Source organism: Meriones unguiculatus, chromosome 5 (genome assembly GCF_030254825.1).
Source record: "Meriones unguiculatus strain TT.TT164.6M chromosome 5, Bangor_MerUng_6.1, whole genome shotgun sequence".
Classification (NCBI taxonomy): Eukaryota; Metazoa; Chordata; class Mammalia; order Rodentia; family Muridae; genus Meriones; species Meriones unguiculatus.
Window position 1 is genome coordinate 117,253,526 of NC_083353.1, and position 23,676 is coordinate 117,277,201.

Genomic DNA, 23,676 nt, shown 5'->3' on the forward strand with positions numbered 1-23,676 from the left:
CGCTGTTGTTCTTTTTGAGACAGGTTTGCGCTGTGTAGCCCTGAACTACCTAACCTAGAACTCTGTGTGGAGCAGGCTGGCCTCAACCTCACAGAGATCTTCCTGCCTCTGATGGCCAAGGGCTGGCATGCAAGGCGTGCGCCTCTGCAGCCTGCCTACCTACCTTGACACTGTGGCTTTGCATATCTGATGGAATATAGCTATACCTGCACCTCAGCAGTGCTGGCAACACACACTATGACGGTATGGATCACTGCCGCTCTCCCACATGACAGAAACACAGGGTTTCTTACTGGCCAGAAAAACAGCAAAATCCAAGGTTTTTGAGAGCAAAAGAGAGCGCAATTTCTACTGAATGTGTTATCACTTCTGCACCACTGTAAAGGAGAAAGAAAAAAAATCTCACGGTGACCTTTGTGCCCTGGGGACTGTCTGTGCCGATTAGTTCACGGGATGTCAGTATCTACAGCCAACCCCCATGGTCTCCAAACAGGACGTGATAGAAATTGAAACTCAGAATGTTTACAAGACATGCCTGGTGTCATGCAGAAATGACGAAAGAGCCTGGCTACTCGGAGCACAAAGACAGAAATGATTCCCTCTGGCCTCTTCTCCGGCCACTGACTCAAGAGATTTGGAGGTATAGGCCAAAGGTCCAGCCACACCATGGCCCTCATTTGCCTGTGGGCTCTGGCACCCTGTACCTCAGTCCCTAGAACGGAGCCCCCGCATTGCAGAGACCGACCTGTGACTGAAGCTAGGAGGGAAAAGAAAACCTGAGGTTTCCCTCTGGGAGATCCACCCTAACATAAGGACAACATAAGAGGCAACAGAGAGGCTTCGGCAATTTGTGGTGGGGGTGGACTGGGATACGAACTGTCCCCTTCTGTCTTATCACAGCACAGGAATCCTCCTCTAGGCTGGCAGAACTCCCTGCTTGGCTTGATTACCAAGCCAAGAAACAGCAAATCTAAACCCCCAGATTCTCTGCCCTGATCTAGTCCAGCTTCAATCAGAGAGGCACTTTTTGGGACATCCCTGGCCCCATCTAGTACGACAGCTCCTGACTCTTACCTAGCCCTGGCTATTCCGACCAGACAGACTCTATACTGCAGTCCACTCATCTAGAGGTATGACAAAAACTAAAGCAAAAGTACAAGATGGCCCTGGAAACAACAGAGGAGGAGAGTAGGGAAGAGGCTTTGATCCTTCACTACTCTGATCTTATCTCCAAAAAGAAAGAAAGAAAGAAAGAAAGAAAGAAAGAAAGAAAGAAAGAAAGAAAGAAAGAAAGAAAGAAAGAGCTGGAAAGATGGCTCAGCAGTTGAGAGCACTGGCTGCTCTTCCAGAAGACCAGAGTTCCATTCCTAGCACCAGCATGAGAGCTGACACATGTCTGTAACTCCAGTTCCAGGGTTTCTGACACCCTCACGCATGCAGGAAAAACATCAATAAACATAAAGTAAAAATTATATATTTTAAAGAAATGTGCTTTTAAAAAAAATGGCGGGGCAGTGGTGGTACACACCTTTAATAGCACTTGGGAGGCAAAGGCAGGCTGATATCTGAGTTCAAGGCCAGTCTAGTCTACAGGGTAAGTTCCAGGAAAGCCAAGGCTACGAGAAACCCTGTCTTAAAAAAAAATAAAAAAATGAAAGAAACAAAGAAAGAAAGTGAGGCAATACATGCTGACTCACACCTGAAATTCCAGCACTCCAGCAGGCAGAGGCAGGAAGACCACAAGTTCAAAGGCAGCCTGGGGCTACACAGTGAGTTTCAGACAAGCCAGACACAGAATGAGACCTTGTCTCAAAAACATCTAAAATTAACCAACACAGTGATGCAGGCTGGTAATCCCAGCACTCGGGAAGCTGAAGCTGAAGGGCTGTCACAGGTTCAAGGGCAGGCTAGGCCAAAGTCTAAGACCCAATCACAAAAACACAGAACAGCTGGGCTAGGTGGCACAGGCCTGTAGTTCCAGCACTGAGGAGGCAGGCAGATCCAGGCCAATTTCTGTGAGCTCTAGGCCAGCTTGATCTACAAAGCAAGTCTAGGACAGCCAAGGCTACACAGAGAAACCCTGTCTCAAAAAAACCAAACCAAACCACCACACACACACACACACACACACACCAGAACACTGAACAGGCTAGTGATATGCCTGCCTGGCACCTAGACACACAAAGCTCTAGGATCACTCCATCACTTTCAGAAGGGAGGAAAGAGGAGGGGAGATACAATCTCAGGCTTGTTTCAGACCCATTGCTACTTCTCCACTGCCCAGGCCTCCTCTCCTCCCTTTCCCGTCCCTCCCCTCCCCACTCTTCCTGAATCCCAGCTTCATTCCGGATGCTTCCCTGCTCAGGCAGGCCTGTTCCTAATTTAACTCCAGCCATCAGTCAGTCAACACACCTCATAACTATTCTGCTCTAAAGTGGGGCTAAGACTCAGTGTGACACACAGGCTCCAGTCCTCCATCCTGCCTCCAGCCTGTCACTCACACTAGCACACTGCCTGGTGGTCTGTCTCCCTTGGCCGGTGCTGCCTCTGCCTGCCACCTTTTGTCTTCCATGCTCAGCAATAACCCAGGAGTAGAGGGCCAGTGGGGAGATGGTCTCAAGGAGAGGCAAGCAGCGCCGAGTTAGAGGGCCCACCTCCGCAGCCTCCTCCCACAAGCCTGTTCTGATGCACATGGCGGAGAAGCCTGCAGAAGTGTTGTCTACAGGAGGTGCCTAAGACACTGAGGGACGCGGTCCGCCCTGAAAGTGAATGACCTTCATACTGATACCACGGGGAACAGTTTCCCAGATCCACTCTGTGACAAGCTCTGGCACTAGACTCACCCCAGGAACTCCTCTGAGCTCATTAGGTCCAGCCCATCCCACAGACAGAGAAACTGAGACATGGCATGGTGAATTGCTGTGCACAAGGACCACAGCTAGTGAATGGCTGGCTCAGATACAAGCTCAGAGGCTCTTCCTCACAGTTGCCAAGGGGACTAGGTCTGACCCCAGCAGGAGGGATGCGAGAAGGTTGGCCAGCTAAGGATCAGGCAAGTCTTTCTGTGTCGTTCTTGGTATGAACAACAACAAAAATTCCTAAAAAGAAGCTGTGTCTGGCTGGGAACAAAAAAACTCCTGGAAGGAGTTTCTGTGTCTGCAGAGACTGATGGGCAAATGGGAATTTTATTAGTGGAGAGACTGGAATTCTGTAGGCTCTGGGGCTAACTAACAACTTTATTTTGGCCTACTTTTGGCTTTCTGCAACAGCCATTCCTTGCCTCACTTTGTATTCCCTGGTTTTTCAGGAGAGAGTTCCTCTGTGTAGTCCCAGCTGTCCTGGAACTCAATCTGTAGACCAGGCTGGCCTCAAACTCAGAGATCCGCCTGCCTCTGACTCCCAAGTGCTAGAAACGTCTTAGACACTATTAACAGAACACTGACATATACCAAAATATACCAATCCAAGAGCTAAGAGTGTCATCACACAGCATCTTAGGCCTACAGAAGAGCTCCCCCAATCTCAAATTCCACTGCAACATGCTTCCCAGTGATCACAGCCTGGATGCCTCTCAGTGACTAGGAGATCTACTCCCAGGAAAGAAAAGAGCAGGGAGAGCCAGAGAAATATCCCTCTTCCTAGCTTCGATGCCCACTGCTTTTCACTGGCTTATTCAGAAGTGTGTGAGGAAGAGGCATGAAGAGGAGGCAGGAGAATCAGGACTTTAAGATCATTCTGGACTATGCGGGGAGTTCAAAGCCAGCATAGACTATAGGAAACCCTGTCTCAAAAAAATAAATACAGAAAACTAAGGAGTGTGGGCATACACTACATGACAGGTGCTGGTGACAAAGCCAAAGGAGACATGGTCCTACCTGCCACGCCCTTCATCAGACGTGTACCAGATAGACGGAGGACCCAGAGCCATCCATAAAGATCAAGTGCAATCAGGCCTCTAAATCAGTCTTCGGGTTACAGAAGGGACCTGAGCATCTGTGGATCCTGGCACCCTCCAGGGGATGGTTTGGGGCAGAGGATGCCAAACTTTCTGAAGCTCGCCTGTCTCATACAGAATGGCCACCTACACATGTCCTCTCAGTGTCTATTCTGTGGCAATGAATCGACACTATTACTGCCTCAGCCTCCTTAATGCCAGGATTACAGGCATGAGCCACCGTGCCCCACTAATTTCACTACTCAAAGCGGACCCACAGCCAGCAAGAATGCTCAGCAGGTCAAAGTGACTTCTGCCAAGCATAACGGCATGAGTTCAATCCCTGGGACCCCAGTCCCCAATGTGGCAGAGAGAGAAAACCAACTCCTGACATGCTGCCCCCTGACCTCCACATGACACACAAATACACACACGTTTAGTAATTTAGCTGAATATTTCAGTCAACTCTCTGAGTTGAACGGAAAAAAAAAATTCAAACTGTGTGTAAGAACTGTTAATTGACAGAAAACAGGCAAACCATTTGCAAGAAAACATGACTTATATAGGAAACAAATTAACTGTGAATTCAGACAATAAAAGCTATTACGCACATAGAGGAAATATTCCCTGTAAAACATAAAACATATTTACATTCTGCCACCAGGAACAGCGGCGCACACCTGGAACCCCAGCACTTGGCAACAAAGGCAGAAGGGACTACAAAAATGACACCAGCCCAGTTTACACAGTTAGGTTTCAAGCTGGCCAGGGATATAGTCTCTAAATCCACGAAAAAAAACCACAAATGAATAAACAAGTGTGTGTGTACATACAGACGCTAACATATCCTCCGTAAGCTTATTTTGCTTCCCCGCTTCAATTTCTTTTTTTTTTTAATTTTTTTAATATTAGTTACAGTTTCTTAACTTTGTATCCCTGCTGTATCCCACTCCCTCTTTCCCTCCCAATCCCACCCTCCCACCCTCATCTCCTCCCTGCCCCTCTCCAAGTCCACTGATAAGGGAGGACCTCCTCCCCTTCCATCTGATACTGGTTTATCAGGTGTCTTCAGGACTGGCTGCAAAGTTCTCCTCTGTGGCCTAGCAAGGCTGCTTCTCCTGGGGGGGGGTAAAGAGCCCACCATCGAGTTCATGTCAGAAACAATCCCTGTTCCCCTTATTAAGGTACCCACTTAGATACTGAGCTACCAAGGGCTACATCTGAGCAGTGGCTCTAGGTTGCATCCATACATGGTCCTTGTTTGGAGAAACAGTCTCATAAAAGACCCCTGTGCCCAGTTATATTTGGTCCTTGTAGAACTCCTGTCCTCTCCCCCCGCCTTTCTTTTGGTTCCCTGAATTCTGCCAGAGGTTTGGTTATGAGTCTTAATATCTGCTTTGATACACTGTTAGGTAGAGTCTTTCAGAGGCCCTCTGTGGTAGGCTCCAGTCCTATTACTTGTCTGCTCCTACATCCAACATCCAGTGTCCATCCCATTTGTCTTTCTAAGTGAGGATTGATCATCATATCCTGGGTCCTCTTTCTTGTTTATCTTCTTTTTAAGTTTTCATGGTTGAGCTGCTAGGCACAGCATCACACCAATTAACTCTTGGCTTGATACTATATAAGTGGTTCTTACCAAAAGCAAATTGAACAGCCTGAGGCAAAGAACTGTCCGTTCTTAAGCTCGTGAGGCTGGAATGTGCCTGAAGGAGAAAACACGTGAGCCTCCTGCAGGCGCCAGTTCTGGTGCTGCTGTGGGCCCAGGGTCAGTGAATCAACAATATATATTAAGCAAGGTGTCTTGGGACAGAAGCACCCACAAAACAAGCCTATAAATTAATTGGCCGACAAAAATCTTGTGACCAGAGGCTTGTATGAATGCAACCCAGTGTTTCTCCTGTGAGTAATGGTTCAGTGTTTGTTAATTTGGTGCCTTTATAGGGCATAATTACCATGAAAAACACCAGTGGACCAACTGGGTGTGGTAGTACAAGCCTGTAATCCAAGTACCCAGGAAGTCAAGGAAGAAAGACACCAAGTTTAACACCAGCCCTGGACCAAGTCCCGAGACCTCGTCTCAAAGAACAAATGAAGGCAGAAGACGCAGCTACGCCTAGTGAGGACAGCAGGTGCCCAGGTGAACAACTGTGGTGGGGAGGGAATGCCACAGACGGCCTGCTAGATGAGCTTCCTGCAGGAGGATTCCAGAAGAGTCCAAAGGTGGAAACAGCCCAGGCATCCGTCAACAGATGAAATAAACGAAATGGTATATCCACACGATGGGATAGCATCCAGACAGAAAAAAAGTAATAAAATTCTGATACATGCCCAACCCCGCTGCATCTGGAACAGATTCTACTAAGTGAAAAAGAGCCAGGCACAGACCATTTACCCCACCCCCACCCCCCTTTGGCCACTTAACAAGAATTACTTACAACAGCCAAATTCAGAGACAGACAGTAGAATAGTTACTGAAAGCTGGGGGGTGGAAGAATGAAAAAGTTATGGAAATGGCTGACGGCGATATCGTTACAACCTGTGAATGCAGGTAAGGACATAAAGCTGCAGAGTGAAAGGAATCATGATGAGGAGCTGAAGAAGCGGCTCAGCGGTCAAGTGTTGTTGCAGAGAACCCAGGTTTGGTTCCCAGCACCCACATAGAGGCTCACAACCATTTAGGGGACCTGATGCCCTCTTCTGGCCTCCAGGAGGTATTGCACACACACAGTGCACACAGATACATGCAGGCCAAACACGGATACACTAAAAATAGACTTTTTAAAAAGTATTTATGATGAAAACCTGGGTGTGCTAGCACACGCTGGCCATCCCAGTGCTTGAAGGGCTGAGGCAGGAGGATTGCAAGTAGCAGGCCAGCCTGTGAAACTCAGCCTGAGCTAGAACCCCCGTAGAGTCAAGTGGTAGTGTACACCTGTAATTCCACAGAGCTTTAGCCCAGCCGATCTCAATCAAGGCACCTTTGTCTATACAATGAGACTCTCTCAAACTGCACCCCCCAAAAAAGAGTCCAAGGCAGCAAAATCCCTTAAATCTAGTTCTTGGCCAGCTTGAGCAACATTGCAAGCTCTAGTCCATCTTGGATTACACAATATCTAAAAAAAAAAAAAAAAACCATATATATGTTAAGAAAGAGAAGGAGGAAGGAAGGAAAGGAAAAACAAAAACTAAGCTATGTGGGTAATTTTACATGAGTATATTTGATTGACTAATTGAGATGCTAAAGACTGACTGAACCCAGAGCCTCACACATGCTGGGACAGTATTCTATTTTAAACTACATCCCCAATCCTCTTCCTGCCTTGTAAAGCAGGCTCTTGCTGCCTCAAACTCATTGTAAATCCCAGGCAGGAACTGAACTTGTGATCCTTGAGCCAAAACCTCTGGATGACTGATCTGCACCACCAGGCCTGGCCTGTTATACTTTACAGGAAGAACAGTCTTGCTATATGTAGTTCAAGATGGCCTCAGACCTATGGTGCTTTTGCCTTGGCCTTCACACTCTGGTGCTGGCATGGCAGACACATACCACCACGTCTCTATTCCTGGGCATTTAAAAGTCATTAAAATCCAGGCAACGAATGCCTGCCATGGTGGCATAAGCCTCTGATCCCAGCTCTTGGGAGGTGGAGGCAGGCAGATCTCTGTGAGTTGGGGGTCAGCCTGATCTACAACTAGAGTTCCCAAACACAGCCAGGGCTACACACGGAAACCCTATCTTAAAAAAAAAAAAAAAAAAAAAGCAGGCAGGATACCTGTGAGTTCTCAAGGTCAGCCTGGTCTACATAGTAAATTGAAAGTCAGCAAGGGCTACACAGTGAGATCCTGAAGAAAAAGGGGGGTGGGGAGCAGGAAGAAAAGAGATGTGACTAAGAAGGCACTTCAGGGAACCTGGTCCAAAGTGCAGATGACCAAGAAAAGCTGCCTATTCATAGATGGAAATGAAATTGACCAAACAAGAAAGTTTCCTGTTAGCCATGGGTGGACAGGTTCCTGAAGAATAGAATAGAGGAAGGAGGAGGAGTGGAGAAAGAAAACAGTCCAACAAAGTGGACTGGCCTAGGCCAGGCTATCTACTCAGCCAGAAAAAACTGACCCCAGTGTGACTTTCAAACGGTCAGGCTGGCTTTCTGGAGGTGGGAAGGGGGCCTTCTAAAATACGTGTGTGTGTGTGTGTATGTGTGTGTGTGTGTTGGGGAGCTTGGATCAGTGAATTAGCACCTGCCTTTCAGAAGCTCTTGTCTCCATCCCAGCAATGCAGAGCTATGATCAAGCCAAACTTAGGCACCCCTGTGCCTAACGTTAACGCAGAATACTTACTCAGTCTTTATGCTGGCTTCGGTTAGAATCTAGTATACTTAAAAGAAGCTTCCAAAGTTCACCCCAGCTATGTGGCTGTTCAGCTCCTCGAATGCCTACTTTCCTAGTGCCCACCACACACTGAGTTAGCATCAAAAATTGTAGCCAGATGTGGTGACTTATGCCTGTGATCCCACCAATCTAGGGGCTGAGGCAGGAGAAGTACCCCAAATTCAAGACCAGTGTGGGTTACATACTGAGTTCAGGGCCAGTCTGGGCTACAATGTGGGCCTACATCTCAAAAAAAAACCAAACGAAAATAAGCCTACTTTCCCAGCCTAGCGTATAGCTAAGGCTGGTAGAGCCCCTGACAGGCTGTGTGTACCCAACACCCACTGCCACCCAGGACAATGACCACACCTGGCGATTCAAAGGATGGGAATCGTCAGGAGGCAGCAGTGAGCAGCATCCTTAAGTTTTGGAGGGAAGATACACTGGAACAAAAGAGCCTGACCGGGGCAGCGGAGCCACAGCCCAGAGATTCAGCTCCCACAGGACCTCCCTCATCCGAAAAATATGGCGGCCCCAAGTGATGAGGACTTAGCTGACACCTCCGCCAGGTGTGCTGACCTGCTGGTGGTTCCAGCTGCTCAGAGAGGCAAGGCAGCAGACACCCAGCTCTCTAAAACAAACAGACCAATAAATAAACAAAGGTGGATACTTCAGAACCTGGTGGCAAGCCGAGAAGGGCTGTTGCCGAGAAGGGCTGTTGCCTTCCGGGTTACAGCATCGTTGCAGGGGGGGACCAAGGAGGGGGAGGCTGTGTGTGAATCAGGAGGAATGAAAGGGAGATAGGCATGTGGGTGGGGAGGCACTTGGGGAAGGAAGTTGGAGGAAAAGGCTCACATGGGAGAACTGGGAAAGGAAGCTCCCTGACCCAGAGAAATGGAAGGGAGAAGAGCGCTAAGAGACTATGGGGCTCAAGATGAGGCTGGGTGAAAGCACCCTGCCAGGATGGGCAGCCCATCCTCTGCTCTTCGGAAGCTGGGGAGCCTGACCCAAGCTAGCCTTTCCAAACAGCTGAACCGTGGGTGTCTGCAGCCCTGTCCCTAACACCTCCAGGAAATGGGTCACAGCAACTGGCTTCCACACCCCTCCACCCTCTCTCTGGGGCCCCACAGTGGGTAAGGAAGCCATGATGAAACATGGTTCTACACTCTGGAACAGGTTTCAGAAGTTAGACTCAAGCTCCAGGTTTACTCTGGACTGCCGGTACCTCCAGAAGAAGACACTCGCCCTCCCTGAACTCCAGGGACCCCACTTGCAAAAAGAAGAGGTCAAGACACGGAAAGCCATGAAAAGCCATTCACGACGCCAAGTGAAAGAAGAATCTGAAACGGCGACCCCCTGTGATCTCAGAAAAGACAAACCTTGAGGGGCTTGAGACGAGGCTCTCTGCTGTACAATCACCTGAGCTTGGATGCCAGCACGCATGTGTGGAGACACACCTGCACCTCCCAGTGCAGTGGGGGAGGGAAGGATAGGCAGATCTCCAGGGCTTGCTGACACTAGCCTATCACCAGGTTCAGACAGACCCTGTCTGAAGTCCCGTGGAGCAGGGCACATGACAGGTCTTTTTTTTTTTTTTTTCTGGCACCCACTACACAGAAAAAGTGAGGGAGAGAGAAAGAGCTCCCCTAGCAGAGAGAGAGGTCAGGGGTTATCTGGGGTTGAAGGAAAAGATGAAAAGGATCTTTAGGGCTGTGGAGCTATCTTGCATGATACTGCTGTGGAGAGTATACACCTTATGCGGGTATCAGGGCCTGCAGTGAGCCCTCCTGTGAGCCACAGCCTGACAGACTGCCAACACCAGCCCAATTATAACACTAGCCATTACTAGTCAAAGAAACTGAGGGAAGAGGAGTAAATCTAGAAACTCTATACTTTCTCCTCGATCCTTCTATAAACTCTAACTAATACACATATAAGATTTCATCTATTATTTTAATTGTATGCATGGATGGATGGATATGTGTGTGTGTGGATATGTGCCCTCAATGGGTGTCAGGTCCCCTGGAGCCAGAGTTAGGAGGGGATTGCGAGCTTCTTGACATGGGGGCTGGAGAATGAAATCAGGTCATTTGCAAAAGCAACACACACTGTGTGTTTTTGTGTGTCTTATTTTTTATATGCATTAATATTTTGCCTACATATATATCTGTGTGAGGGTATCTGATCTTGGAGTTATAGACAGCTGTGAGCTGCCACGGAGGTGCTGGGATTTGAACCCGGGTCCTTTGGAAGAGGAGTCAGTACTCTTAACCACTGAGCCATCTCCAGCCTTACAACACACACTTTTAACCACTGAGCCATCTCTGCAGACCCCAAACTGCTATTTTTTAAATTTGCTTGGTATGGTAATGATGCGCCCCTTAATCCCAGCACTCGGGAGACAGAAGCAGGTGGATCTCTGTGAGTTTAAGGACAACCTGGTCTACAGAGCAAGTTCCAGGCCAACCAGGGATCCATGGTGAAGGGAGCAAAAAGTCATTTAGGGTCAGAGAGACCCTTTTTAGTGGGTAAAGACACCTTCTGCCTGACAAGCAGAGACCATAAAATTGTAATTTTAAAAAAACAACAACATTAATTTTAAGCTGGGCAGGAGTGGCACATGCCTTTAATCCCAGCAGAGGCAGGCGGATCTATGAGTTTGAGTCCAGCCTGGTCTACAAAGTGAGTTCTAAGACAGCCAAGGCTACACAGAGTGCCTGGCCTTGAAAAATCATTCAACCGAACAAACAAGATGTTAATTTTGGAACAGAAAAGACACAACTCCTGTATTCTCTCCTCTCCTCCTTGGGACCTCTTTTCAGGCTTCACACTAAAGCAAAAGCGATGACAGTCCTTAGCAGGCCAGACCTGTCCCAGAACAGCTGGCTTTCGGCACAGGAAGCACCCTAAAGAGTCTTTGCCAGACAAGCCCTAGAGGCTGACCATGGAATCCCATCAGTCCCCTGGGCAGATACAACATACCCAAAGGTTTATTTCCCCAGCTGGCCCTCAACTACTCTACCAGGGATACAGGTTGCCCATCTAGGACCAGGAGGCAAGCCCAAACCTGGAGTTCTGCCCCTCACTAAGCTCAAGGCCTCCATCCTCTCTGGAGAAGGAACATTCTACCATGTGGACAGAGCCATGCTCCCAGTACACAGGAAGGCAATGGGACGGGCCCAGCTCTAGAAGAGGCGGGAGGCAGCATCCACCTAGCCTTCATCATTCTCCACAGAAATGTCTCAGAGCCACTGAGCCAGGCATGAGGACAGAGACACTCTAGACTGAGGTCACCAAAGCAGAGGAACCACCCTGACCCAGAAAACCCACCCCACTGAGTCCCTCCGGCTCAGCTACACACCCAGCACCCCTGAAGGCCTGCCAATCACCCCACCTCCCATTCCAGAACACATGGTCATTCAGTTTGGAAACAAGGCCATGTAAATGGCTGAGGTGTGGGCTGGGGCAATAGCTCTGTTTCTTCTGGGTGGAGACAGCCTAGCCTGACACCACCAGCGCATGAAAGGCCAGGTACCGTGGAGAGGCTGCGAGCAAGTCCACCTGGGCCTGAGTCTCTCTTCCTCTGAAGTGGGCTCTACAGGTGCTAAGGCAGGAGTGGACAGACCTTCACGGGGACACTGTTGCACATCTCTGTAGCCCACTCTCTGTGCCCTCACAGTCCATTTCAGAGTCTCTCACACCAGCCAGGCATGGTGGCATGGAGAGGCAGGTGGAGCTCTGTGAGTTCAAGGACAGCCTGGTCTACAGAGTGAGTTCAAGGACATCCAGGGCTATTAACACAGAGAAACCCTGTCTTGGGGGGTGGGAGGAGCTATATCCAACTATATGATTTGGTTTGCATGACTTTCCTTTTATTTTATTTTATTTTATTTTTTTATTTTCGAGTCAGGGTTTCTATGTGTGGCCCTGGCTGTCCCAGACTTGCCCTTTAGATCAGGCTGGCCTCGAACTCACATCGATCCACCTGCCCCTGTCTCCCGAGTACTGGGATCAAAGGTGTGTGACACAGCACCCAGCTCATCACAGGACTAGAGACCAGGTTGGTGCTGCTGAGCTACAAATGTGGCGGAGGGGAGACGGCAGTAAATGAAGAAATACGAGGAGCTGCAACTGTCCCTGTATAATTGTGATGTGAACACACAACTCCACGCATCTGTCATAACCCATACACAGTGCACCACAAAGAACCCAGTTCTGTGGTATGGAAGTTTAAAGCAAGCCCTGGGCAGAGCTCAGTGGTGTTCTTCCTGCTTACCACTGCAGAGGTCAATCCCCTCAAAATGCACAGACTCTGCACACACACCTACATCCTGCCTGATAGAATCTACCTCTATCCTACGCCCTGCCACAGTGACCATTGCATGACAAAGGCCCTCATACAGTGACACTTCAGTCTACGAAGCTACTTCCTCCTCTACCAGTGTCCCCATTTCCTGCGCACGCTGTCACAGCCCTACCCATTCCCAAAGCTTCTCCCTCACCTCCTCCAAGAAGCCTTCCTTGGCTCCTCCCAGTCCTATCAGAATGAGTCACTGGTACCTCTAATTATTATTTCTTCATCTTGAAGGCTGTCATTATTCAGTCTTTGTTGGGCATCGAGCCATCAGGCCAGGGACCAGGCCCACACCGAGCACACAGTAGGTGCTCTGAGTGCTGTGGCCTGGCTGAGGCCAGCAGCATTTTCTAGGGGTGCAGGAAGCTACCCATACAGTGTCTTCTCAAATTCCCAACTGCTGGACGTGACCTCCCATCCCAACAAGAAGTCCCGGGTGAAGGAGCATTCTGAGGATCTCTGCTTGCTGCCTGCACACCAGCCTGTTTCCCAGGCCTGGCAGACAGTCCCTTGGGATCCACCCGACGATGGACCAAAGACTGTCCCGTCACCTCAGAGCTGTCATATCTCACTTGCAGCCACGGGCGATGTACCCCACCTGCAATCAGTTTCACAGAGCAGACTCCCAACAGGGCACACGCCTGCGCAGGCCACTCCACAACTGGACTTTTCCAGGCAAATCCCAGCCCTTCCTTAAAAATCCCAACTTGTCCACTTCTTAAGGACCATCTGTAAGTCAGTCATTTGACAAACACTTGAGGAGCCCAGCAAGGACCAGTGCACTTTAAATATGAACTCGTTTAACCTTCACGTCAACTGTGTGAAATTGCTGTTGACTTCTTTTCTTTCTTTCTTTGGCTGAGATGGGGTCTCATGCAGCCTTGGACTCTGAGACTCTCCTGACTCAGCCTCCATCCAGAATGCTGGAATGACAGGTCCAAGCCACTGAATGTGGGCTTCTATGAGCATTTTTAAGCGTCATTCTGCAGGAGGGAAACTGAAGCATACCGTACAGTTAAGTAACCTGCCCTAAAGAAACCTTCTGGATCCCACTGCTGTTAGGTGACGCGGCGGAAGCTCAGACTCAAGCAGGCTGGCTGGGAAGCTACGCTGTCCAAACTGTCTCCTCTAGCCCCGGGTGATGGGTTACACTGAGGCGTGGCTGTTCTGAACCGGGATGCCCTGTTAAGATGTTCAATACTTGAATAATGCCAACATGAATACTATGACTAATGCCAACTAGGAGGTTCATCATAGGGACCGAACCCAGGGTCTTGCCAGTGCAGGACCCTGTCACTGACTGTGCCATTCGTTACATGTTATAAAAACTTAGGGGGTACTAAGAATGTAACATGGTTTTTTATTTTGTATATATTATTTTAATATGTACATGCATGTTAATGTTATGTGTGTGACTGTTTTGCCTGAGTACATGCATGTGCGCTACGGGTGTGCTTGGTGCCTGCAGAGGTCAGAAGAGGAGTTGGATCCCCCGGGAGTAGAGTTACAGTGTGATCTGCCCAACTGAGGTGGGGGCTGGGAACTGAACCTGGGTCCTTTGCAGCTACGCCATCTCTCCAGCCCGTGTTGTTTAGTTTGTTGACTCTGAGACAAGGTCTCGCTCTAAGTCCTTTGGCTAGCCTGGAGCTACATACAGAGCTACATCAGCCTCTACCTCAGAGAGACCCACCTACCTCTACCCACTGAGAACTGGAATTAAAGGTGAGCACCACCACAAAAAAAAAAAAAGAAAATTATTTTATTTGTTTGCTGGGGAGAAGGCTGTACACACGCCACCGCAAAAGCATTGAGGGAGGCCAAAGAGCAACTTTTGGGCCTTGAGTCTCTCCCTCTACCATGTGGGTCCCAGGAACAGAACTCAGGCTGTCAGGCTTGGCATCAAGCACCTTTACCTGTGAGGCCATCTTGCCTGGCCAAACCCAAGCTTTTCACATGCCAGGCAAGCATCCCACAGTTTAGGCTGTGGAATAGGAAACTGTCCTCACATACAATCCTCCTGCCTCAGCCTCAAGATGGAACCAGAGCCTCGGGCACACTAACCAAATGTTCTGCCACTGAGCCGTTCCGCAGTCTTCTTATTGGGTCTGATTTCTGTTGGCTAGCACTCCTCTGGCATCTGAACTACTACGCCATTCTGGGGTCACCTTCCCTACACCTTAGCTTCAAGGCAGGACCAAAGTGTGGCTTGAGTCTAACATAACCATGGGGACCAGACAGCCACTGCCATATCTTCCTGTTCGCTTTCTCAACCAGCCCAGACACTCCCCTCTCACACCCTCACCGACAGTTTGGGAGATAGCTCTCCCTCCCTCTGGCAGGAATGTCAGGTGGGAAGGGACCCTAATGTCAATACTGGGACCTCCCAAGCTAACATATGAAAACCCAAGGCCCAGTACCACAGAGGGCTGAAACAGTGGTACCCAGGTCATCCTGTCCAATTTCCCACACAGGGAAGAAAGTAAGCATCCTAAGATTCCAAGATGGGGCTCCGAGGGTTGAGGGATGAAATGCTCAGCTCTGCCTCAGGAAGTAACCTCAGGCCTGCTGGACCTCCTTTGCTGCAGCCACAAAGAGGGGCTGCTTGCCTTCGGGAATGAGGAGTGACAGCTTCCCATCCCTCCACCAGCCTCAGTTAAGGCATTCAAACACTGGGAAGGCATGATGGCAAACGCCTGGCATCCCATCCAGCACTCCAGAGGCGGAAAAGGGGAGATCCAAAGTTCCAAGCCACCTGGAACTCTGTGAATCCAATAATGAATTCAAGGCCAGCCCAAGCTCCTTAGTGAGGCTTTGGCTCAGACAGAGAAAACAGGGCCTGGAGTGATGGCTCAGTGGTTTAGAGCACTGGCTGTTTCCAAAGGCCCTGAGAGAAACCTGTGTTAGATTCCCCCGCACTCACGTGATGGCTCGCAATCAACTGTAGCTTTAGTTCCAGGGGATCCCGAACCTTCTTCTGGCCCATGAGGGCATTGCACACACATGGTACACAAACACACACGCAGGTAAACCACATAGACACACAATAAAATTTTAAAAAATTTGATCAAGAGGCACAGGAGCCCCCACCCTCCTCCACGCCCACTCCTGCTCGGCATCACCACTGCCCTTTGACTTCCCAGGAAGCACAAATTTACCCACACAGAAAGGGACCAGGATGTCCATCTGGCACAAGCCAGTAAATTAAGTGCAACTGGTGGGAACCCAGAGGTATGAAAAACATTGTACAGAGAAGATTTGACAGCCAGACCCTGATGCCCAGCCCTGGTTATGACAACAAGAAAAGCAAGTACCCGCTGCTCTGAGGCTTCTGGAAGTTCCTGGTCCACAAAGCCAAGAAGCCGAGGTGCTCCTGACCTACACAAATCCTGCTGTGCTGAGACAGTTCACAACATCGTGGAAAGAGCAGCAGCGCTGGCCATCAGGCACCAATCCCAATGCCGGACCACACAGCAGGAAAAAAAAATCAGGCAGACATTTTTATTTATGCTTTAAATAAAGCCACAAAAACTGCCACACACACACACACACACACCCTGTTGCAGTGGCTCCCACCTTCTAATCTCAAAAATCAGGAGAACTGTCCAAAACAACAAAAGAGTAGGACATAGTGGTGCTCATTCAAATCTAGTACTTGAATGGCAGAGGCAGAGAGATAAGCAATTTAAATTAATCCATAGCTGCAGATTGAGGCTGAGGCCAGCCTGGACTACCTAAGCCTCTGCCTCAAAAAATCCAGAGTTGGGGATGTAGCTTGCTTGGCACATCCCCAACATAGACACAAAGCCCTCGGCTCTGCCTCCAGTACCGCCCAAACAGCGGTGGTGGCACATGCCTGTAACATGCACAAGGGAGGTAAGGGAGTCACAAGGGGCCTGAGGGAGTCATCAGTTCAAGGTCCTTGTCAGCTACACAATGAATCTGAAGCCAGCTTGAGATACGCGCCTCAGAAAACAATACAACAGAATTCGAAAGGGCCCAAGATGTGGCTCAGCAGGAGAGTGCTTGCCAAGTCCCAGGGTTCAGTCTCCAGCACTGCAGAGAAAAGAACGGACCGTTTGCTAGGCAAATAAAAATTTTATGCCAGCGGCAGCCGTGATGATGGTGGCGGTGGCGGTGCACGCCTTTAATCCCGGGACCTGAGCGGCAAAAACAGGCGGAACTCTAGAGTTCGAGGCCAGCCTAGTCTACGAATCAAAGTTCCAGGACAGCCAGAACTACAACGATAAAACAGACCAAACAAACAAAAAATTATATCTTCTTTTTGCTTAATCTTCAACTTCCTAGAGCATTCTTACCAGCTGACTTGATACAGACCTTGTTCTGCAAGCGAGTATTTGCTTAATATCTTCAACATCCACAGGGCAGACAGAGACTAAAGCTAGAGAGTTGGAGTCTACCATTAGAAAGCGCCCTTGCGGGAAGAGGCAGGAGGGTGACCTCTGCTCTCCTTGCCTAGGACAGTCCTTCAACCAGACACACCCCACCATCCCTTCCCCTGTTCCCAGGAAAAACCTTACTGAAAGGTTACAGTGTTGTTCAGTGATAGAGCCTGCCTAGTACGAACAAGGCCCTGTGGTGCCAGCAACACAAACAAAAAAAAAAAAATGAAAGACAGAAAAAGACTACTTCTCCATCCAAAGATGACACGGAACAAATGCAGGCTAGTTAACCTCAAACTCCATCTCTCCGTAGAGATTTTGTGTAAAACTCTGACACAGAGTTGGTATTGGAGCAGTCCTGGGGTCCGGGAGCATGTCAAACAAGCAAACCGATAAATGGAATAAAACTTGATCTAAATCTGGGCAAAGGATGAAGAAGCCCAGTACGCTGCCATTTCCAGCACCCTCATCTGGTCCCTTGGAGAAATAATTCAAGGTAGCATGTGTTTTCTCTACCCCACCTCCTCTTGGGTCCGGGCAGGGGTCCGACCCTCTAGCCACACTGAGACTGCTTTTTGAACCCCAAAAGCTGACCTGTGAGAATCTGGCAACTTGGAACTCACACCAAGAAACTCCATGGACTGACTGGCTCTCCCCAAGCAAAGTGCCCCTTAGCACTCACACACAGAGGCTGTCCCTCCCTTCCACAGATGGTGGCGAGATAAATAAGTGTCCACTCTCCTCGAGCATTCCACCACCCACCGCAGGCAGGAATCTCCCCCTGACTGTCTCACTCTGACTGTGGCTGAAGTTGCTGTTCCAAGGGACCCAAGGCTGCTGTCTCCGCACCCAGAGCTCTGCCCAACATCACCTCGAATCAACTACCATTTGGGGCTCAATGCCAAGGTGGAGGGCAGCCAGGTTGGAGGGCAGCCAGGAAGAAACAGCACTAGTCTTTCATCCTGGCCAGGGCAACATCTGAAGCCATCCTGGGGGCTCCAGAGGAAGGGGAAGGCACGGTCCTGGCCCGGTGAGCCTGTCGGGAACTTGACAGAAGGCTGCCAGACACAAGATCTTTGCTAGTGCTAGAAAGACACAGGGCAGAGAGCTCAGCCAAATAATGGGTCCTCCCGCTCAGGTTTCACTCTGAGTCAACAGCCCCCTTAGGCAGACAGCCCCACCCCAGGGCCCACCCAATGTGTCATCCACCCCTCCCCAGTGCCCTCTGCACTGGCCCCAACATTCAACCGGATATGCAATCCCAACCCCCAGGAGGGTCACCCTGGCCTTAGCACAGCTCCCATTTCCTGCCCCTGGTGACTCCTCTGAAGTCTATTGTTCCCATTGAGTTTGGGTCAGAGGAAGTTGGGTCCCCACCCATGGGGGGCCAGCCTGCCCACCCAGACTGAGGAGCTGACCCACACCAGGGAGCTGGCCCATCCTCCTACCTTGCTGGAAGCTGGCCTGTTTTACAAGCAAACAGACGGGCACAGATCTTGGCCTGAAGTTCTGGTGGGAAATTTCCCACGGATCCCATCCCACCAGCCGGGAGCCCCGGGACAGCCCGCACAGGTGTGATTAGGCTGGCTCTCCAAGTTCAACCTTAAAGACAGCACAGAGAGGGAAAACTGTCCTTTCAGAAGGGGTCACAGCGACTCTGGGGATGGAGGCTCCATGCTCCCAGCAGGCACATTGCCCTAACCCAGCCTCCACCTGGGCCCCTGAGCTGGTGACACCCCCGCCCTCAGGGTGCTGGGGAGCAGCTGCTCGGCTCCGATTTCAGAGCTTTAAACAGAGCTGTGTTCCCGCTTCTGCCAACGAAGGGTCAAGGGGGCAAGGAAGCAAAGCCACCCTCTGGAGCCCTGGATTTCCAACTTGCCACCAGACCGGCATCAACTACAGGAAGGGCGAGGTCCAAAGTCAGGGACCCATGTCTTCTGCCTCCCCTGAGGAGGAGGAGACACAAACGTTTGGCAATAGGTATTGCTTTGTGACCGTCACCGGCACAAGACTGCAGAATGGAGGCCAAAGGAGGCTGTGACATTTGCATCCTGGGTGATGGAGAAGACAGAGCCAGGGGATGAAGCCCAAACCTGGGGCTCTAGGTCCATCCCTAGAATGAAAAGGCAAAACGACAGAGTGGATGCATATATACATACACACATAAACATACATCCGTACATCATACATACATAGACAGATGATTCATACATACATGTATACATGTGCACGGACAGACCACCCTCCCCCGCACCTGGCAGAGTAATACCTAGACCGTTAGAGGAAGGAGGAGGGAGGGGTCCTCCTCTCCTGAGGTCCTCCCAGACTGACATGCTTATATCCTACCAGGAAGTAGACAACTGTATACTCTCTGCTGGGGTGCAGACGAAAAGGCCCGCTGGCCACCGTCTATCTGTATCACAAGATGGTGGACACAACCCGAGTCAGACCGTTACAGTCTGCACACCCGTTAGATGAGAGTGGCTAGGGTCTGGGGGCCCGGATACGGGGCCCCACAAAGCAGGAGACAGAATTCAAAGTGAAGAGGGTTGAAGAGCTTGGGTTCCAGTCCCAACTCTGCCTCTTAGAGCTTGTGCAATTCTAAACATTTTATGGTCCCTCTCGAGGACTCAGTCCATCCCTCCCCCCAACCCAGAGGGGCTGGACATTGGCAGAGAATCCGACAGAGCTCAGCAAATCTGCACCGAGGGCAAGGCAAAAATGACAATGAGAACATGGGAGCCGGAGAACAGAGCCATGTTGCCTGGTGGCAAAGGAAGGCCTCCCCATGGCACGAGAGAGCAAAGGCTCAATTCACCTTGGCAAAATAAACAGGATGAACATGGTGAGGTTTCCCAAAGGGTGTGCAGAGAAACAATCACTCCAAATCCTCTAGTCTCACCTGCTGTGACCCTGGATTCAATCAGCATCGTGGAAGAGGAAGGGAGGGAGGGTTCTTGCCAAAGCAAGCTTAGGAAAACAGAGGATACACCATCTCCAAGGGCCCTGGCTTCTGCCAACAGGCGATCTTCCAGCACTGGGTTTTCAGAGCGAGCTTTCTGCACAGGTATCATCTAGCCCTGCTCCCCCCCAAATCCACTCATCAGAAAACAGAGCCCCAAAAGCCTTAAAGACCATAAGTATCAAGATTTGTGCCCAAATCGGGCGTAGTGGCACACGCCTTTAATCGCAGCACTCCAGAGGCAGAGGTAGGTAGATGGCTGTGAGTTCGAGGCCAGCCTGGTCTACAAAGTGAGTCCGGGATAGCCGGGGCGACAGAGATACCATGTCTCGAAAAAAGAAAAGAAAGAAAGATACTATGCCTGGATCTGTCTGACCCCACGCCAGTGGATTCTTGCCCCATGAGAGGCGCTTCGGTGGATCAGCGGCACACGTGGCCTGAGCAGTTAGGAATACGAGGTATTTCCCAGCAGACTATCTAATCTACATCAGCAGGAGAGGAGGAAAGACAAACACCAGAGCCCCCACTCTTGACACAGTTTTCTGTTCCTTCCTTCCGAGAAACCCTAGTCGTCATCTCTGGGTTGTGTTAATGAGGGAGAACTCTGACTGCCAAGTCTGTCTGTGACTCTCACACCACTCTCCTGTCAATAGATCCTAGAGCAGCTAACAAGTCCGAGGCAGCCCTAGCCTTCCCGAATCACTAAAGCAGCAGAGGAAACATCAGGAACAAGGTAGAGCAGTAAACTGTGAGGATGAGGCAGGAGATCGATCACTCAGTTTGAACCCAGCCTGGGTAACAGAGCAAGACCCGGACTGTTAAGGAATGAGAGATTTTTCTCCCCTCTCTGCATCAAGGAGAGGCGATCGAACCCTGAGAAGCGGTCTAGGCGGTGAGCACTGACACTCCTGTCCTCAAGACTACCTTACAAACACTATCCAACATGGTCACCTAAGCCTGGTGACTCAGAAGGGTGAGGTAGGTGGACCGCTGTGAGTTCAAGGCCAGCTTGGTCTTCTGAGTCTGAGGCAGGAGGATGAAAGCCAGCTTCTGCTAAGGTAGGAGTAACCAGGCCAGCCTAGACTACAGGAGACTTGTGTCTGAAAAGCAAGCAACCTAACAGGTTCTCTTCCTTTTCAGGGAGTCCATTCCCCCCTAAGGGCAAAGACCTCAGCCTTGCAGCGGCTCTCTAAATCACTCCACACAACAGGATCCACTCTCCCTCAGAGAGACAGCTGCCTGGAAGGGGGGCAAGTGTAGGCAGCTTCCTGCCAGCTCTGCCCAACCCAGCAGGGATGGAGTGGGGGGGGAGCGGACAGGCACCTCCAACCACTACTGCCAAACTCCCGCATCACACAAAGAACTGTCCCAGCTCCGGTTCTGCAGGAAGAAGTCGGAGCCAGAAGCAACATCCTCCAGCAAGGACAGTATCGGGGAAGAGGCATCATCACACACCCACTCCGACACTCAGGGTTTCAGACAGCAGCGCCGGCTTCAAGTAGCAATGCACTCACTGGCACGTTCGGCACAAATGCACCTACGGAGAGCAAGGTGAGTCACAGCGCGCAGATACCTCTCCCTCAGGTACACCCAAAACTTAGGGATGCCGGCGCAGTTATACCTCGCTTGAACTCACTCACAGAATCGGACTGTGGGTGTGCCTGGAACCCCTGACACGTGTGTGCGTGTGTGTGTGTGTGTGTGTGTGTGTGTGTGTGTGGTCCGCGGCGCTTCCCTGGGCTGCCTATTAGGGTTACAGTGCCTTGGAGTTTGGAGGGGGAACTCTCGTCCATCCCTCCTCACCGTGAGGAACAACCCTGCACAAGGTCCGAGCAACACGCCTCCCTCCTGGGCTCTCTTCTCCAGGCCGATAAGTAGAAAGGGGCCTGGTAGAGGCTCTTAAGTCTCCAGTTTCTAAAACGTGAGCCAGGAGACACTACTCTGCCCAGCCCCTGAACTCCACCCCCCGCACGTGCCCCGCCGGTCCCCTAGTGCCGCCCGGGACCACGCGGGACGCGGATGTCGACCGCATCCGGCAGCCTTACCGATCCCAGGGTTCGGGAGGCGGGGTGGGAGCGATCGGCCGGCTGCAGCAGGTCCGCCCGGGGCGCCAAGTCTTCCAGCCGCGGCGACGGCTGCGGGGCCGGAGCGCGGAGCTGCGGCGGTCCCCACCCCCGGGGGCCGGAGTTTGCAAGAGGAGCCCGGCAGGAATGCGCGGAATGGGCGCTGGAATGAGACGCGCGCGGCCGGGGAGGGAGCGGAGGGAGTGGCGCTGCCACCCGCACGTCGGGGAGGAGACCAGGCCGGAGAAAGGGGCTGGGCTGCGCGGCGGCGGGGCGGGGCCCGGGAGGAGATCGCGGGCGGCCACGGGACCCGGCGCGGCGGAGACTCCCGGGGACCCCGCGGCGCCCCCCGCCCCGCGCGCCCGCGCGCCCTCACCCGGGTCTAGCGATCTCCCGCTCTCCTCCAGTCCCCCGCGCCCCCGGGGGGCGCTGAGCCCCAGCTGGGCCCCCCTGCACCACCACCTCCGGCTGAACACCGTCCCCTCCGCCGGGGTGGGGCGCGCCTCGCTGCGCTCCTGGAAGGACGCGGACGGCAGCAGGAAGGGCTGTTCCCTTCCCCGAGGCGGCTACCGAGGACACTCGCTCCGGGAGCAGGAAGCAGGAACTCCCGGCCCTGCTCCCAGATCCGCCACCGCTTGCCCTCTCCAGCCCTCCCCAGCACCGGCCCTTTCAGTTCTCTCCGCGTCCCTCGGGATCTGTCACTTCTCAAGAGAGCCGGGAAGACAGGGGAGACCCGCCACGGACTGGCTTGCAACTCCGTGAACAGGAGTTGGAACTTAGCCGGTGGCCCAGGGCACCGGCGCAGCGTCGCCATGAAGCTGAAAGTCTGCGTTTTGATTAAGTGTGCCAAATCAACAGCAGAAACACGTGGGCTCGGGCTGGGAATCTTTAGGACAGTTTGGCTTAAAGCAGTTAGTTACTACTCCAGCACCCACCTGGTCGCTTTGAGACACTTAAAACTGAAGAAAAGACTTGGCCGTTTCCAAAATAAAATAAAACAGTCTCTGAAGTATCATCATTTAGTTTTTATTGCCGTGGCTCTCCCCTTTTATTTTCCCCCAACATTAACAACAGGGGTTGGAGATACGCATAATAAATGAGGGGAAGGGTAGCATGGGAGATGCTGAAAGAGAAGGTGTTATAAATGCCAGGGTTGTAGCCAAGGGAGGCGTGTAGAAGGGTCTGTGGAAACGCCAGCATCACGGGACGACGAATCCAGCCTTACGCAGCGAGGACTTTGAAGGAAGCAGCCCTCATTTGGATATATAAATTCTGGCATGCTTATTAAATCGTGAGTCATATCAAAGCTCGGTCACGTCCCACTTACATGAAAAGAGCAACACGAGGCAGCATGTGCGTGAGTGTGAGGTGAGGTACAAACTGTCCCACCACTTTGTTCAACAGGCCTTTGTTGAGCGTTTGTTGACTCTGGCAGCAGCAAACTAAGCCCAGAGACGGGCTCCCGCCTTCAAAAGGTTGACCGTTGAGGCAAGACAGCAACTCAATAACGTAAAACCCATATGGGTTCCAGAACAAAGACAATGAAACTCAAGGCAAGAAGGTGAGAGAGAGAGAGAGAGACATTTTTCAGT

At 51.1% G+C, this 23,676-nt stretch overlaps 1 protein-coding gene across 1 annotated transcript in view; it reads right to left on the reverse strand.

Moving 5' to 3' along the window:
• The window catches only part of Tead4 (TEA domain transcription factor 4), a 74,839-nt gene extending 51,941 nt beyond the window's left edge, over positions 1 to 22,898 (reverse strand). The window contains exons 1-3 of the mRNA XM_060383415.1: positions 22,655 to 22,898; positions 22,541 to 22,599; positions 22,067 to 22,466 (exon numbers count right to left, since the gene is read on the reverse strand). Coding sequence (XP_060239398.1) covers positions 22,067 to 22,466; positions 22,541 to 22,599; positions 22,655 to 22,898 — 703 coding nt within the window. The remainder of the gene's footprint in view (positions 1 to 22,066; positions 22,467 to 22,540; positions 22,600 to 22,654) is intronic.
• Between the last annotated feature and the right edge of the window lie 778 nt (positions 22,899 to 23,676).